The sequence below is a fragment of the Mustela nivalis genome, assembly GCF_964662115.1.
Source record: "Mustela nivalis genome assembly, chromosome: X".
NCBI lineage: Eukaryota > Metazoa > Chordata > Mammalia > Carnivora > Mustelidae > Mustela > Mustela nivalis.
The window spans coordinates 71,220,905-71,239,356 of record NC_139040.1 but is presented as its reverse complement, the minus strand read 5'-3'; the positions used below and the strand labels follow the sequence as shown (position 1 = coordinate 71,239,356).

General features: G+C 37.6%; 1 protein-coding gene across 13 annotated transcripts in view; it reads right to left on the bottom strand.

Annotated features, from left to right (window-relative positions):
• Window positions 1-18,452, bottom strand: part of OPHN1 (oligophrenin 1) — a 559,221-nt gene that overhangs the window by 72,325 nt on the left and 468,444 nt on the right. For all 13 annotated transcript variants that reach the window (XM_082716849.1, XM_082716844.1, XM_082716848.1 and 10 more), the window contains one exon: window positions 13,361-13,508. In XM_082716849.1, the coding sequence (XP_082572975.1) occupies window positions 13,361-13,508 (148 nt within the window). The remainder of the gene's footprint in view (window positions 1-13,360; window positions 13,509-18,452) is intronic.

Below are 18,452 nucleotides of genomic sequence, written 5' to 3'. Positions count from 1 at the left end.
TTCTCCAGTGAATACATTAGACTGTGAAGCTTTTCTTGGTTGGGAGGTTTTTGGTTGCAATTCATCTCCTTACTCATTATTGGTCTATTCAGTTTTTCTATTTATAATTCAGTCTTGAGAGCTTGTATGTTTCTAGAAATGTATCCATTTCTTCTAGCTTATCCAACTTGTTGGAATTTAATTGTTCACAGTTGTCTCTTTATGAATCTCTGAATTTCTGTTGTAATGTCTCCTCTTTCATTTTTACTTTTATTTAAGTCTTCTCTCTTTTTTTCCCTAGTCTAAATAAATGTCAATTTTGTTTGTCTTTTTTTTTTTTAAAAAGATTTTATTTATTTATTTTACAGAGAGAGACACACAGAGATAGAAGGAACACAAGTTGGGGGAGATCTATCTGTTGATAGATATCTAGGCTTTTTCCATATTTTGGCTATTGTGGACATTGGTGCTATATAAACATTGGGGTGCATGTGCCCCTTCAAATCACTGTGTCTGTATCCTTTGGAAGAATACCTGGCAGTGCAATTGCTAGATTGTAGGGTAGTTCTATTTTTAACTTTTTGAGGAACCCCAATACTGTTTTACAGAGTGGCTACACCAGTTGGCATTCCTCTTTCTCCGCATTCTCACCAACATTTGTTGTTTCCTGACTTGTTAATTTAAGTTATTCTGACCAGTGTGAGGTGATATCTCATTGTGGTTTTGATTTGTCTTTCCCTGCTTCTGAGTTATGTTGAACATTTTTTCATGTGTTTGTTAGCCATTTGTATGTCTTCTTTGGAGAAATGTCTCTTCATATCTTCTGTCCATTTTTTAAAAATTGGATTTTTTTTTGAATGTTGAGTTGTATAAGCTTTTTATATATTTTGGATACTAACCCTTTATCTGATACATCATTTGTGAATATCTTCTCCAATTCCATAGCTTGCCTTTTAGTTTTGTTGATTGTTTCCTTTGCTGTGCAAAAGCTTTTTATCTTGAACTCCCAATAGTTCATTTTTGCTTTTGTTTCCCTTGCATCTAGAGATGTGTCTAGCAAGAAGTTGCTGTGTCTGAGGTCAAAGACATTGCTGCCTGTATTCTCCTCCAGGATTTTGAGGGATTCTTATCTCACATTTAGGTCTTTAATCCAATTTGAGTTTATTTTTGTGTATGGTATAATAAACTGGTCCAGTTTCATTCTTCTGCATGTGGCTGTCCAATTTTCCCAACACCACTGGTTTTCCATTGAATAGTCCCTCCTGCTTTGTTGAAGATCAGTTGATCATAGAGGTGAGGGTCCATTTCTGGGTTCTCTATTCTGTTCCATTGACCTATATGTCTGTTTTTGTGCCCAGACCATACTGTCCTGCTGATTACAGCTTTGTAATACAGCTTGAAGTCTGGAATTGTGATGCCACAAGCTTTGGTTTTCTTTTTAAACATTCCTTTGGCTATCTGGGATGTTTCCTGGTTTCATACAAATTTTAGGATTGTTTGTTTCAGCTCTGTGAAAAATGCTGATGGCATTTTGATAGGGACTCTATTGAATGTATAGACTTTTTGGGGGTAGCATAGTTGTTTTAACAATATTTGTTCTTCCAGTTCATGAGCATGGATGATTTTTCCATTTCTTTATGTGTTCTTCAATTTCTTTCATAAGTTTTCTATAGTTTTCAGAATAAAGACACTTTACCTCTTTGATTAGGTTTATTTCCAGGTATCTTATAGTATTTGGTGCATTTATAAATGGGATCAATTCCTCTATTTCTCTTTCTGCTGTGTCATTGTTAGTGTATAGATATGGAACTGACTAGTGTACACTGATTTTATATCTTGTGACTTGGGGAAAATAGGCTTTAAAAAAAAGACTGTAGCAAGAAACAAACAAGGACAGTGTATAATAATAAAGAGGAAAATCTAACAAGAAGTTATAACATTTGTAAATATTTATGCACCTAACATGGGAGTAACTAAGTATATAAGATATTTAAAAGCAAAAAAAGGAACAAATTGATAGTAACACAATAATAGTAGGGGACATTCACATCACAGACAGACAATCCAATCAGAAAACCAACAAGGAAATAATGGCTTTGAAGGAGACACTGGACCAGATGGATTGAGCAGATATATTCAGAACACCATCCTTAAACAGCAGAATACACATTCTTTTCAAGGGCACATGGAACATTCTCCAGAATGGGACACAAATTATGCCACAAGAAAAGTCTCAACAAATTAAAAAATATTAAAGTAATACCATGCATATTTTCTGACTACCACACTATGAAACCACAAATCAACGAAAAGAAAAAAATCTGTTAAGAACATAAACACATGGAGACTAAATGACATCCTACTAAATAATGAATGGGTCAACTAATAGATCAAAGAAGAAATATAAAATTACATGGCAACAAATGAAAAAGAAAACATAGCAGTCCAAAAATCAATGGGATACAGCAAAGGGAATGCAAAGAGGGAAGTTTATAGCAATATATGCCAAACTCTAGGAGCAAGAAAAATTTCAAATAAACAACCTAACATTATACATAAAGAAGTGAGAAAAAGAAGAATAAACAAAACTAAAATCTAAGGGGAAGGAAGGAAATAGTAAATATTTGAGTAGAAAAGAAAAGATACAGAAGCTTAAACACACACACACACGTAGAACTAATCAGTGAAACCAGGACTTGTGTCTTTGAAAAGATAAGCAAAATTGATAAAACTTTAGCCATACTCACCAGAAAAACAAAGAGAAATTACTCAAATAAAATCACAAATGAGAGGGGAGAAATAGGAACCAACACCACAGAAATACAAACAAATGTAAGAAAATATTATGAGACACTATATGCCAACAAACTGGACAACCTAGAAAAAACAGGTAAATTCCTAGAAACATATAACCTACCAAAACTGGAGCAGGAAGAAAGAGAAAACTTGAATAGACCAATAACCAGCAAAGAAAGTGAATTCAATTATCAAAAAACTCCCCAAAACCAGAAGTCCAGGACAAGACAGCTTCATAGGCAAATTCTACCAGACATTTAAAGAAGATTTGATACCTATTCTTCTCCAGATATTACAAAAATAGAAAAGGAAGGAGAACTTCCAAATTCATTCTATGAGACCAGCATTACCCTGATACCAAGACCAGATAAAGAAAGCACAAAAAAAAGAATCAAAATCTGACATTTCTATTGAATATAGATGCAAAAAAAATCAACTAAATACTAGAAAATTGAATACAACAATACTTCAAAACATTCATTCACCACGATAAAGGGGAATTTATTCCAAGGATGCAAGAGTGATTAAATATTAGCAAATTAATCAAAGTCATACTTCACATCAATAGGGGAAAGGACAAAAACCATATGATCATTTCAATAGATCCAAAAAAGACATTTGACAAGCACCAATCCATTCATGAAAAACAAAATAAAATCTCAACAAAGTAGGTCTTTGCCTCAACATAAAGGTCTTACATGAAAAACTCACAGTGAACACCATACTCAGTGGGGAAAACCTGAGAGCTCTCCCCCTAAGATCATGAACAAGACAAGGATATCCATTCTCACTGCTTTTTAAAAAAATTTTATTTTAAAAATACTTTATTGAGATATAATGTCCATGCAAGAAAATGTATCTATTTTAATTTTTTAAATTTTTCTTTCTTTCTTTCCTTCTTTAACTTTTTATTTTTTATAAACATATATTTTTATCCCCAGGGGAACAGGTCTGTGAATCAACAGGTTTACAAACTTCAGAGCACTCACCAAAGAACATACTCACCCCAGTGTCCATAACCCCACCCCTCTTCTCCTAATCCCCCTCCCCCCAGCAACCCTCAGTTTGTTTTGTGAGATTAAGAGTCATTTATGGTTTGTCTCCCTCCCAATCCCATCTTGTTTCATTGATTCTTCTCCTACCCACTTAAGTCCCCATGTTGCATCACCTCTTCCTCATATAAGGGAGATCATATGATAGTGGCCTTTCTCTGTTGGACTTATTTCGCTAAGCATGATACGCTCTAGTTCCATCCATATTGTCGCAAATGGCAAGATTTCATTTCTTTTGATGGCTGCATAGTATTCCATTGTGTATATATACCACATCTTCTTGATCCATTCATCTGCTGATGGACATCTAGGTTCTTTCCATAGTTTGGCTATTGTGGACATTGCTGCTATAAACATTCGGGTGCACGTGCCCCTTTGGATCACTACGTTTGTATCTTTAGGGTAAATACCCAATAGTGCAATTGCTGGGTCATAGGGTAGTTTTATTTTCAACATTTTGAGGAACCTCCATGCTGTTTTCCAGAGTGGCTGTACCAGCTTGCATTCCCACCAACAGTGTAGGAGGGTTCCCCTTTCTCCGCATCCTCGCCAGCATCTGTCATTTCCTGACTTGTTGATTTTAGCCATTCGGACTGGTGTGAGGTGATATCTCATTGTGGTTTTGATTTGTATTTCCCTGATGCCCAGTGATATGGAGCACTTTTCATGTGTCTGTTGGCCATCTGGATGTCTTCTTTGCAGAAATGTCTGTTCATGTCCTCTGCCCATTTCTTGATTGGATTATTTGTTCTTTGGGTGTTGAGTTTGCTAAGTTCTTTATAGATTCTGGACACTAGTCCTTTATCTGATATGTCGTTTGCAAATATCTTCTCCCATTCTGTCAGTTGTCTTTTGATTTTGTTAACTGTTTCCTTTGCTGTGCAAAAGCTTTTGATCTTGATGAAATCCCAATAGTTCATTTTTGCCCTTGCTTCCCTTGCCTTTGGTGATGTTCCTAGGAAGATGTTGCTGCGGCTGAGGTTGAAGAGGTTGCTGCCTGTGTTCTCCTCAAGGATTTTGATGGATCCCTATCGCACATTGAGGTCCTACATCCATTTTGAGTCTATTTTCGTGTGTGGTGTAAGGAAATGGTACAATTTCATTTTTCTGCATGTGGCTGTCCAATTTTCCCAGCACCATTTATCGAAGAGGCTGTCTTTTTTCCATTGGACATTCTTTCCTGCTTTGTCAAAGATTAGTGGACCATAGAGTTGAGGGTCCATTTCTGGGCTCTCTATTCTGTTCCATTGATCTATGTGTCTGTTTTTGTGCCAGTACAATGCTGTCTTGATGATGACAGCTTTGTAATAGAGCTTGAAGTCCGGAATTGTGATGCCACCAACGTTGGCTTTCTTTTTCAATATCCCTTTGGCTATTCGAGGTCTTTTCTGGTTCTATATAAATTTTAGAATTATTTGTTCCATTTCTTTGAAAAAGATGGATGGTACTTTGATAGGAATTGCATTAAATGTGTAGATTGCTTTAGGTAGCATAGACATTTTCACAATATTTATTCTTCCAATCCAGGAGCATGGAACATTTTTCCATTTCTTTGTGTCTTCCTCCATTTCTTTCATGAGTACTTTATAGTTTTCTGAGTATAGATTCTTAGCCTCTTTGGTTAGGTTTATTCCTAGGTATCTTATGGCTTTGGGTGCAATTGTAAATTGGATTGACTCCTTAATTACTCTTTCATCTGTCTTGTTGTTGGTGTAGAGAATTGCAACTGATTTCTGTGCATTGATTTTATACCCTGACACTTTACTGAATTCCTGTATAAGTTATAGCAGTTTTGGAGTGGAGTCTTTTGGGTTTTCCACATATAGTATCATATCATCTGCGAAGAGTGATAATTTGACTTCTTCTTTGCCGATTTGGATGCGTTTAATTTCCTTTTGTTGTCTGATTGTTGAGGCTAGGACCTCTAGTAGTATGTTGAATAGCAGTGGTGATAATGGACATCCCTGCCATGTACCTGACCTTAGAGGAAAAGCTTTCAGTTTTTCTCCATTGAGAATGATATTTGCAGTGGGTTTTCAATAGATGGCTTTGATGATATTGAGGTATGTGCCCTCTATCCCTACACTTTGAAGAGTTTTGATCAGGAAGGGATGCTGTACTTTGTCAAATGCTTTTTCAGCATCTATTGAGAGTATCATATGGTTCTTGTTCTTTCTTTTATTGATGTGTTGTATCACATTGACTGATATGCAGATGTTGAACCAACCTTGCAGCCCTGGAATAAATCCCACTTGGTCGTGGTGAATAATCGTTTTAATATACTGTTGAATCCTATTGGATAGTATTTTGGTGAGAATTTTCGCATCTGTGTTCATCAAGGATATTGGTCTATAGCTCTCTTTTTTGATGGGATCCTTGTCTGGTTTTGGGATCAAGGTGATGCTGGCCTCATAAAATGAGTTTGGAACTTTTCCTTCCATTTCTATTTTTTGGAACGTTTTAAAGAGAATAGGCATTAGTTCTTCTTTAAATGTTTGGTAGAATTCCCCCAGGAAGCCATCTGGCCCTGGGCTTTTGTTTGTTTGGAGATTTTTAATGACTGTGTCAATCTCCTTACTGGTTATGGGTCTGTTCAGGCTTTCTATTTCCTGGTTCGGTTGTGGTAGTTTATATGTTTCTAAGAATGCATCCATTTCTTCCAGATTGTCAAATTTGTTGGCGTAGAGTTGCTCATAGTATGTTCTTATAATAGTTTGTATTTCTTTGGTGTTAGTTGTGATCTCTCCTCTTTCATTCATGATTTTATTTATTTGGGTCCTTTCTCTTTTCTTTTTGATAAGTATGCCCAGGGGCTTATCAATTTTATTAATTCTTTCAAAGAACTAGCTCCTAGTTTCGTTGATTTCCTCTATGTTTTTTTTGGTTTCTATTTCATTGATTTCTTCTCTGATCTTTACGAATTCTCTTCTCCTGCTGGGCTTAGGGTTTCTTTCCTGTTCTTTCTCCAGCCCCTTTAGGTGTAGGGTTAGGTTGTGTACCTGAGACCTTTCTTGTTTCTTGAGAAAGGCTTGTACTGCTATTTATTTTCCTCTCAGGACTGCCTTTGTTGTGTCCCACAGATTTTGAACCGTTGTATTTTCATTATCATTTGCTTCCATGATTTTTTTCAATTCTTCTTTAATTTCCCGGTTGACCCATTCATTGTTTAGAAGGATGCTCTTTGGTCTCCATGTATTTGGGTTCTTTCCAATCTTTCTCTTGTGGTTGAGTTCTAGCTGAAAATATGCAGGGAATGATCCCAATCTTTTGATACCGGTTGAGTCCTGATTTAGGGCCGAGGATGTGATCTATTCTGGAGAATGTTCCATGTGCACTAGAGAAGAATGTGCATTCTGTTGCTTTGGGATGAAATGTTCTGAATATATCTGTGATGTCCATCTGGTCCAGTGTGTCGTTTAAGGCCTTTATTTCCTTGCTGATGTTTTGCTTGGATGATCTGTCCGTTTCAGTGAGGGGAGTGTTAAAGTCCCCTACTATTATTGTATTATTGTTGATGTGTTTCTTTGTTATTAATTGGTTTATATAGTTTCTATAGTTGGCTGCTCCCACGTTGGGGGCCTAGATATTTAAAATTGTTAGATCTTCTTGTTGGACAGATCCTTTGAGTATGATATAGTGTCCTTCCTCATCTCTTATTATAGTCTTTGGCGTAAAATCTAACTGATCTGATATAAGGGTTGCCACTCCTGCTTTCTTCTGATGTCCATTAGCATGGTAAATTCTTTTCCACCCCCTCACTTTAAATCTGGAGGTGTTTTGGGGCTTAAAATGAGTTTCTTGGAGGCAACATATAGATGGGTTTTGTTTTTTTATCCATTCTGAAACACTATGTCTTTTGATTGGGGCATTTAGCCCATTAACATTCAGGGTAACTTTTAAGAGATTTGATTTAGTGCCATTGTATTGCCTATAAGGTGACTGTTACTGTATATGGTCTCTGTTCCTTACTGATCTACCACTTGTAGGCTCTCTCTTTGCTTACAGGACCCCTTTCAATATTTCCTGTAGAGCTGGTTTGGTGTTTGCAAATTCTTTCAGTTTTTGTTTGTTCTGGAAGCTTTTAATCTCTCCTTCTATTTTCAATGATAGCCTAGCTGAATATAGTATTCTTGGCTGCATGTTTTTCTCGTTTAGTGCTCTGAAAATATCATGCAAGCTCTTTCTGGCCTGCAAGGTCTCTGTGGATAAGTCAGCTGTCAATCTAATATTTTTACCATTGTATGTTACAGACTTCTTTTCACGGGCTGCTTTCAGGATTTTCTCTTTGTCACTGAGGCTTGTAAATTGTACTATTAGGTGACGGGGTGTGGGCCTGTTCTTATTGATTTTGAGAGGCGTTCTCTGAATTTTGATGCTCGTTCCCTTTGCCATATTGGGGAAATTCTCCCCAATAATTCTCTCCAGTATACCTTCTGCTCCCCTCTCTCTTTCTTCTTCTTCTGGAATCCCAATTATTCTAATGTTGTTTCGTCTTATGGTGTCACTTATGTCTCAAATTCTCCCCTCATGGTCCAGTAGCTGTTTGTCCCTCTTTTGCTCAGCTTCTTTATTCTCTGTCATTTGGTCTTCTATATCACTAATTCTTTCTTCTGCCTCATTTATCCTAGCAGTGAGAGCCTCCATTTTTTATTGCACCTCATTAATGGCTTTTTTGATTTCAACTTGGTTGGATTTTAGTTCTTTTATTTCTCCAGAAAGGGCTTTTATATCTCCCGAGAGGGTTTCTCTAATATCTTCCATGCCTTTTTCGAGCCTGGCTAGAACCTTGAGAATTGTCATTCTGAACTCTAGATCTGACATATTACCAATGTCTGTATTGATTAGGTCCCTAGCCTTCGGTACTGCCTCTTGTTCTTTTTTTGTGGTGAATTTTTCCGCCTTGTCATTTTGTCCAAATAAGAGTATATGAAGGAGCAAGTAAAATACTAAAAGGGTGGCAACAACCCCAGGAAAATATGCTTTAACCAAATCAGAAGAGATCCCAAATCGTGAGGGGGGAGAAAGGGGATAAAGCGGTTCCGAAAGAAAGAAAGGGAAAAAAAAGGAAAAAAAGAAAAGAAAAGAAAAGAATTTAAAAAAAGAAAATAAAGAAAAATATAAAAAAGAAAATATATATATATCAGATAAACTAATTAAAAAATGCTAAAAAAGAAAAGGGTACAAGTTAAAAAAAAAATTTTAGCAGAAGAACCAAAAAAAAAAAAAATGAAAAAGAAAAAAATTAAATCAAGGGAGAAAGCCATGAGTTCCGTGCTTTGCTTTCTCCTCCTCTGGAATTCTGCTGCTCTCCTTGGTATTGAAACCGCACTCCTTGGTAGGTGAACTTGGTCTTGGCTGGATTTCTTGTTGATCTTCTCGGGGAGGGGCCTGGTGTAGTGATTCTCAAGTGTCTTTGCCCTAGGCGGAATTGCACCGCCCTTACCTTGGGCTGAGTAATCTGCTCAGCTTTGCTTTCAGGAGCTTTTGTTCCTTGAGCGTTTTCTGTAGAGTTCTGGAGGACGGGAATAGAAATGGTGGCCTCCTGGTCTCCAGCCCAGAGGAGCCGAGAGCCCGGGGCCCCACTCCTCAGTGCGCCCTCAGAGAACAGCGCCCAGTAACTCCCATCTGCCTGACCTTTGGCTGCGCTCCGAGCCACTGAGCCTGCAACCGGTTCAAGGTAAGCCCGAGGTGTGAGCTTACTGTCAGCTCTGTCTCTGTAGCCGGCTTTCCTGTTCCAATACCTGCAAGCTCTGTGACACTCAGACACCCCCGATCCTTCTGTGACCCTGCGGGACCTGAGGCCATGCTGACCCCGCGTGGGCTTCGCCCCAATTTGGCCTCTGGAGCGATGTCCCTCAGTGGAACAGACTTTTAAAAGTCCTGATTTTGTGCTCCGTTGCTCTGCCGCTTGCCCGGAGCCGGTCCTTCCCCCGCGGTCTATCTTCCCGTCACTTTGGATTCACTTCTCCGGCAGTCCTACCTTTCAGAAAGTGGTTATTTTTCTGTTTCCAGAATTGCTGTTCTTCTTCTCTTCGATCTGCCGATGGATTGTCAGGTGTTTGCAATCTTTAGACAAGCTATCTAGCTGATCTTCTGCTAGCTGAAGTAGTCTCAGCCTGCTACTTCTCCGCCATCTTGACTCCTCCTCCTATTTATTTATTTTTTAAAGATTTTATTTATTTATTTATTTGACAGAGAGAGAGAGATCACAAGTAGGCAGAGAGGCAGGCAGAGAGAGAAGGAAGCAGGCTCCCTGCTGAGCAGAGAGCCCGATGCGGGACTCGATCCCAGGACCCTGGGAACATGACCTGAGCCGAAGGCAGTGGCTTAACCCACTGAGCCACCCAGGCGCCAAATTTTTTTATTTTTTAAATTACTTTTCACTGTACTAGAATTCATTGTTCATGCAACACACCGAGTGCTCCATGCAATATGTGCCCTCCACAATACCTACCACCAGGCTGGCCTAACTTCCCACTGCTCCCTCTCAAAACTCTTAGATTGTTTTTCAGAGTACATAGTCTCTCATGGTTCATCTCCCCCTCCAATTTCCTTCAACTCCCTTCTCTCCAACTCCCCATGTCCTCTGTGTTATTTTTTATGCTCCACAAATAAGTGAAACCCTATGATAATTGACTCTCTCTGCTTGACTTATTTCATTCAGCATAATTTCTTCCAGTCCCTCAATACTTTTTAAAAAAAGACTTTATTTATTATTTATTTGACAGAGAGAGGGAACACAGGCAGGGGAAGAGGGAGAGAGGGAAAACAGGCAGGGGGAGAGGGAGAAGCAGGCTCCCCACTAAGCAGGGAGTCTGATGTGGGTCTCAATCCCAGGACCCTGGGATCATGACCTGAGCTAAAGGCAGAGGCTTAATGATGGAGCCACCCAGGGTCCCCCATTTTCACCACTTTTATTCAACATAGTAATGGAAGTCCTAGCTACAACATTCAGACAAGAAAAAGAAATAAAAGGCGAGGAAGAAGTAAAATTTCACTATTTGCAGATGCCATGCTACTTTATATAGAAAAAACTGAAGACTACCAAAAAACTACTAGTACTGATAAATAAATTCATAAAGTTGCAGGATACAAAATCAATGTTCAGAAAAGTCAATGCATTTCTATGTAATAATAATGATGCAGCAAAAAGAGAAATTTAAAAAACAATTCTTTTTAAAATTGCATCAAAATTAATAAAGTATCCAAGAATAAACATAGTGAAAGAGAAGAAAGACCTGTACACTGAAAACTACATAACATTAAAGAAATTAAAGATGACACAAAGAAATGGAAAGACATTTCATACTCATGGACTGGAAGAACAAGTATTGTTAAAATGTCTACACAACCCAAAGCCATCTAGAGATTTAATGAAATCTCTACCAAAATACCAGTAGTATTTCTCACAGAACTGGAGAAAATAATCCTAAAATTTATACAGAACCACAAAAGACTCCAAATAGCCAAAGCAATCTTGAAAAAGAAAAACAAAACTGGCAGCAGCACAATTCCAGACTTCAAGTTATGCTACAAAGCTCTAGTAGTCAAAAGAGTATGTTACTGGCACAAAAATAAGTAGATAGATCAATGGAATAGAATGGAAAACCCGGGAATAAATGCACAATCGTATGATCAATTAATCTCCAAAAAAGGAGGACAGAATATACAATGGGGAGAAGATAGTCTTTTCAACAAATGTTGCCTCTAAAACAGCGCAGTTATATGCAAAAGAATGAAAATGGACCAATTTCTTACACCATATGAAAAAAAAAACTCAAAATGGATTAAAAATCTAAATGTGAGAGCTGAAACCCTAAAAATCTTAGAAAAGAACATAAGCAATAATTTCTCTGACATCATTTTTTCTAGGTATGTCTCCTGCGGCAAGGGAAATAAAAGCAAAAATAAACTATTGGGACTACCTCAAAACAAAAGCTCCTGCACAGTGAAGGAAACAATCAACAAAACTAAAAGGCAACCTGCTGAATGGGAGAAGATATTTGCAAATGACATGTCTGATTAAGGGTTAGTATCCAAAATATATAAGCAACTTATACAACTCAACACCTAAAAAACAAATAATCAAATTAAAAATGAGCAGAAGAAATGAACAGACATTTCTCCAAAGAAAACATACAGATGGCCAACAGACATGAAAAGATGCTCAACATCACTCATCATCAGGGAAACGTAAATCAAAATTACAATGAGGTATCACCTCAAACCTGTCAAAAGGGTGAAAATTAAAAATATAAGAAGCAGCAAGTATTGGTGAGGATGGTCAGAAAAAGGAAATCTGTGCACTATTGGTGGGTGTGCAAACTTTTACAGCCACTGTGGGAAACAGTATGGTGTTTCCTCAAAGAATTAAAAATAGAACTACCCTATGATCCAGCAATTATACTACTGGGTATTTACCCAAAGAATACAAAAACAATAATTCAAAGGCATACATGCACCCTTATGTTTATAGCAGCATTATTACAAGAGTAAAATTGTGGAACCAGCCCAAGTGTCCCTCAACAGATGCATGGATAAAGAAGTGTTCCTTGATAGATGAATGGATAAAGAAGATATGGTATATATGTGGAATATATATAACGCAATATTACTTATCCATAAAAAAGAATGAAATCTTATCATTTGCAATGATGTGTTTTGAGCTAGAAAGTATTATGCTAAATGAAATAAGTTACTCAGAGAAAGACAAATACCATATGATTTCACTCAAATGTGGAATTTAAGAAACAAAACAATCCAGCAAAGGGGAAGAGAGAGAGAGAGAGAAACAAAGAAACAAACAAAAAGAACAAGTAACAGACTTTTAACTATAGGGAGTAAACTAATGGTTACCAGAGGGGAGGTGGGTGTAGGAATGGATAAAATAGGTGATGGGGATTAAGGAGTACATTTGTTGTGATGAACACCAGGTGTTGTATGTAAGTTTTGAACCACTATATTGTATACCTGAAACTAATATAGCACTTTATATTAACTATTTTGGAATAAAAAGCTTAATAAATAAAAGAATACTTTATTGCTTAAAAATGCTAAACATCATCTGAGATTCCAGCAAGTCATAATATTTATGCTGGAGAAAGCTCTGGCCTTATTTTTGATGGCTGCTAACTGATCTGGGTGATGGTTCGGTTAGGTGTAGCAATTTTTTAAAATTAGACAATAATGAAGTCTGCTGAATTGATTGACTTTTCTTTTTACATGCCATTTCTCTTTAACATGTAATAGTGTTTGATGGCATTTTACCCACAGTAGAACTTTCAAAATTGGAGTTGATACTCCCAAACCCTGCCACTTCTTTATCAACTAAGCTTATTTAATATTCAAAATCCTTTGTTGTCATTTCAACAGTCTTTACAGCATCTTCATCAGTAGATTCCATCTCAAGAAACCACTGTCTTTGCCCATCCATAAGAAGCAAATCCTCATCTGTTGAAGTTTTCTCATGAGATCGCAGCAATCCAGTCACTTCTAATGCTATTAAGAAGCTAAGGATATACCTCAGTACTGACCTTCACGTTCATCCAGGGAAGAAGTATAAAAAATTGCTCTTTCTCGCAGCAAGCGTTTTGAAATCGTGATTGGTTTGTGCCTTCTTGCTGTCACTCGAGGTGGAGGCACTGGGGGTGTACAACTTTCTTCAGGTGGACCTGAATAGATCTGTAAAAGAATATTTTGAGGAAACAATGAGAAAGACCAAGTTTTTGTCTCCCTAATTCTAACTACCCATTGATGCCTACCAACATTACACCTGGAGTTTGCCATAGCAATTCTAATATGACTAAAGGAATTGGGATTTTTAAAATCATTCCAGCTACAAACAAGTGTTTAGAAGTCTCCCATCATGTTTGAGACACAGTACCTGGCCCTTCACATTGTGGAGGAAAGAATGCAAACAAAAACTGCACAGTCAATCCTGGATTTTCACTTACTCCCTGGAAAACCTTAGGCAAGTCACCTCCTATCTCTGAGTTTTAGATTCCTCATCTGTAACATGGGGAGATCACCACTACCTCACACGGTGTGATAAGAATCAAGTGAAAAGGGTAGTCAAGGTACATTGTATGGGTAGGGGTTGGTTGTGGAGGGTTACTAAAATGCACCCAATATTTCTAAAAGGATACCAAAGAAATTGGTTAAATTGTTTGCTTCAAGATAGGAATAATAAGTGGCTGAGGAAAGGATGGCGGTAACTTATTTCTTACTCCTATATCATCTTGATCTTTTAAAATTTCATACCATGGATATATTATTCAAAAAAGATGAGACAAACCATGGGAGACTGTGGACTCTGAGAAACAAACCGAGGGTTTTGGAGGGAATGGGGGTGGGGGTCTGAGTGAGCCTGGTAGTGGGTATTAAGGAGGGCACGTATTGCATGGAGCACTGGGTGTGGTGCATAAACAATGAATTTTGGAACACTGAAAAAATAAAATTAAAAAAATAAGAAAGGGTGAAAACAAAATGTCCTATCCATTGTAAAAAGTGCTGGACAAATGAGGGAGAGGGTATCATTACAAAAATTTTTTAAAGATTTTATTTATTTATTTGACAGAGAGAGACACAGCAAGAGAGGTAACACAAGCAGGGAGAGTGAGGGAGAAGCAGACTTCCCACTGAGCAGGGAGTCTGATGTGGGGCTGGATCCCAGGATGCTGGGATCATGACCTGAGTCAAATGCAGACGCTTAATGACTGAGCCACCCAGGCATCCCATTATAAGATTTTTTAAAGCAGGGTCCATGCCCAGCACAGAGCTCAACATGGGGCTTCAACTCATGACCCTGAGATCAAGACCCAAACCGAAATCAAGAATCAGATGCCTGAGCCAGCCAGGCACCCCCAAATGATTACAATTTTTATATAGTGTCATATGTATTTGAAAACCTTTCTTGGCTCTGGGAGAACTGAGCTTTTGGCCAGAGTGCACACACTCTGGGAGGACACACACATGGTGAGGGAGGAAGGCGACAAATGAAATCAACCCAAATGATTAGTGCAAAAAGAAATGCCAGAGACCAATATTGTATCAGGCTGCAATGTCACAGAAATTACAGGATTGGGAACATAAGGAAACCCTGTGTAAAAGCTGATCAATGATAGAAAACATTGCAAGCACAATCACAAGGCAATACACGTCTCAATGTCTCATGGCATAGGAAAGAGAGAATATGACATAGTAGCAAGCAGATAAACTTTGAGGCAATACAGTTTCAACACTAATAGTAGTAATATTCTGAATAATTACCATTTTGTGAGCATATGTTTATGCACTATAGGAATTGTTAAGAATATCTCTTGCTGGGGCGCCTGGGTGGCTCAGTGGGTTAAAGCCTCTGCCTTCAGCTCAGGTCATGGTCCCAGGGTTCTGGGATTGAGCCCCACATCGGGCTCTCTGCTCAGTGGGGTGCCTGCTTCCCTCGCCCCCCTCTCTGCCTGCCTCCCTTCTTACTAATGATCTCTTTGTGTCAAATAAATAAAAATATTTTTTTTAAAAAAAGAGTATCTCTTGCTATTTATCAAACACACCACGGACTTTGTACTGAGTGTTTCATCTACCTGGAGTGCTCTTCCTCCAGATATTCATATAGCTTGCTCTCTTAATTTCAGTAGGTTATGATCAAATATACTCCTTTCAGTGAGCCCATACTTCCCTGTATGCAATGCGTCCTACCCCCCCTTTTTTTCTCCTTAGAATTTTTTATTACTTCCCAACAAAATATATTGTAATTATTCATTTTTTTGTTTTTGTGTCTGCCACTCTAATCTATTGTAAGCCATAGGGAAGTACATTATCATATTCACTGTTATATCTCCAGCAACTAGAAGAATGACTGGAATTGCTGAGTCAAAAGAAAAACACATTTAAAATACTGATATAAAAGGCCAAACTGTCCTCTGAAAACACTATAATAGCTACTTCCACTTCTAGTCAAGGTAGGACTACAGGTATTAGGTTTACATCTTCTGCAACTAATAATTTAAAAACTAGAAAAAATACACATGACAATGGGCTTTAAGACATTGGAAATCTGATAATGAAAGACGGTGATCCATGAGAGACAGGAAAAAGAAATGAGGTGAGTCTCATGATATTCCCAGCTTACAGCATGGAGAAAGTCTGTAAGCCATAATTTATGGAGGAAAGCTCAGAGGGAGCCCATCAGTCAGCTTAAGTTGAAGACACAAGTTGCAAGTATGGAGAGGGCAAGAAAGAGAATTTTTCAGGGTAAAATATCAGAGAGAAGGTAGCTGCACAAAGAGCTCTGGAGAGCTGCAGAAGTTCTCTTTAAGACTTTAGCTGAGGTATGATTAATGCTTATGTGTGAGGAAAGAACCACACAATTGAATTAGAGGGATTAATTACCTAAGATCACACAGTGCCTAAAAGAATTCCAGCTCTCACCAGCCACAGTGGAAAATCAAATAATTAAGTGCTATGGGTGGTGGGCACTGCAGATGTGCATCATGCAGGCAGCTGGCTAGCTCCAGCAGCATGAAGGCTGAGTTGTGACTTGGGTGTCATCATTCTTTTGTCTTAAAGTGGGTGTTCATCAGCATAAAATTCCCTCTTAGAACTGCTTTTGCTGATCCCCTAAGTTTGATACACTGTTTTTCTACCGTCATTTATTTCAAAATATTTATTTCCCTTTTGATTTCTTCCTTGACCCAATGGTTATTCAAGAGTGTGTTGTTTAATTACCACATATTTGTGAATTTTCCTCCTGTTACTAATGCCTAGTATCATAAAATCCTGGTCAGAAAAGATATTTGGTATGATTTTAATCTTCATACATTTGCTAAGGCTTGTTTTGTGACCTAACCTATGATCTATGCTTTAGAAAGTTCCATGTGCACTTGAGGAGAATGTGTATTCAGTTGCTGTTGGATGCAGTGTTCTATAAATGTCTGTTAGGTTCATTTGGTCTGAGGTATAGTTCAAGTCCAATACTGCTTTATTGATTTCCTATCTGGATGATCTATATGCATTGATGAATGTGGGGTGTTTAAGTCCCCTACTATTATTTTTTGTTATCTATTTCTCCCTTCAGATCTGTTAGTATTTACTTAATATATTTTTGTGCTTTAATGCTGAGTGTATATATACTTAAAATTGATACATCTTCTTGAAAAATAGACTTATCATTATATAATGACCTTCTTTTTCTCTTGTTATAGTCTTTGGCTTAAAGTTTACCTTGTCTCATAAAAGTGTAGCTATCCCTGCTTTCTTTTTGTTTCCATTTGCATGGTATTATCTTTTTCCATCCCTTTATTTTGGGCCTCTGTGTGCCCTTAAAGCTGAAGTAAGTCTCTTTTAGGCAGCATATTATTGGGTCTTATTTTTAATACAATCAGCACTCTATGCCTTTTGATTGAAATTTTTAGTATACTTACATTTACATAATTATTGATAGGTAAAGATTTACTAATTATATCTTTTTTATTATTTAGATTATGTTATGTTCATCACCATACAGTACATCATTAGTTTTTGATGTAGTGTTCCATGATTCATTGTTTATATATAATACCCAGTGTTCCATACAATACTGTGCCCTCCTTAATACCCATCACTGGGGGTCGCCTGGGTGGCTCAGTGGGTTAAGTTGCTGCCTTCGGCTCAGGTCATGATCTCAGGATCCTGGGATCGAGTCCCACATCGGGCTCTCTGCTCGGCGGGGAGCCTGCTTCTCTCTCTCTCTCTCTCTCTACCTGCCTCTCTACCTACCTGTGATCTCTCTCTGTCAAATAAATAAATAAAATCTTAAAAAAAAAATACCCATCACTGGGCCAACCTATCCCCCACCCCATCTAAAACCCTCAGTTTGCTAATAACTGTTTTCTGGCTCTTTTGTAATTCTGCTGTTCCTTTCCTCTTCTCTTGCTGTCTTTGTTCTAGTGAACTGATCATTTTCTGTGCCGGTATGTTTTGATTCCTTTCTCTTTATCTTTTGTGTATCTACTTTTAGTTATTGTTTTGTGGTTACCATGAGGCTTCCGTAAACAAAAATATCAATATAAAAACCTCTTTTAAGCTGAGAACAACTTATCTTTGATCACACACAGAACCTCAACCATTTTACACCTCTTCACATATTTTGTTTTTGACGTCAAAATTTACCTCTTTTTTTTAAAAGATTTTATTTATTTATTTGACAGATAGAGATCACAAGTAGGCAGAGAGGTAGACAGAGAGAGAGGGGGAAGCAGGCTCCCCACTGCATGAAGAGCCTGATGTGGGGCTCGATCCCAGGACCCTGAGATCAAGACCAAAGACAAAGGCAGATGCTTTAACCCACTGAGCCACCCAGGCACCCTGAAATTTTACCTCTTTTTATATTGTGTACCTATTAAAATTATTGTACCTAAAGTTTTTTTTAATACTTTTGTACTTTAACATTTATACTAAAGTTACAAAGTTAACATACTACCATATTACAGTATTAGAGTATTCTGAATTTGAGAATATACTTATCTTTACCAGTAGATTTTTTATTTTCATATATTTTTATATAACTAATTAGTGTCCTTTCATTTCAGCATGAAGAATTCCTTTCAGTACTTCCTGTAAGGCAGGTCTAGAGTTTATGAACTACCACAG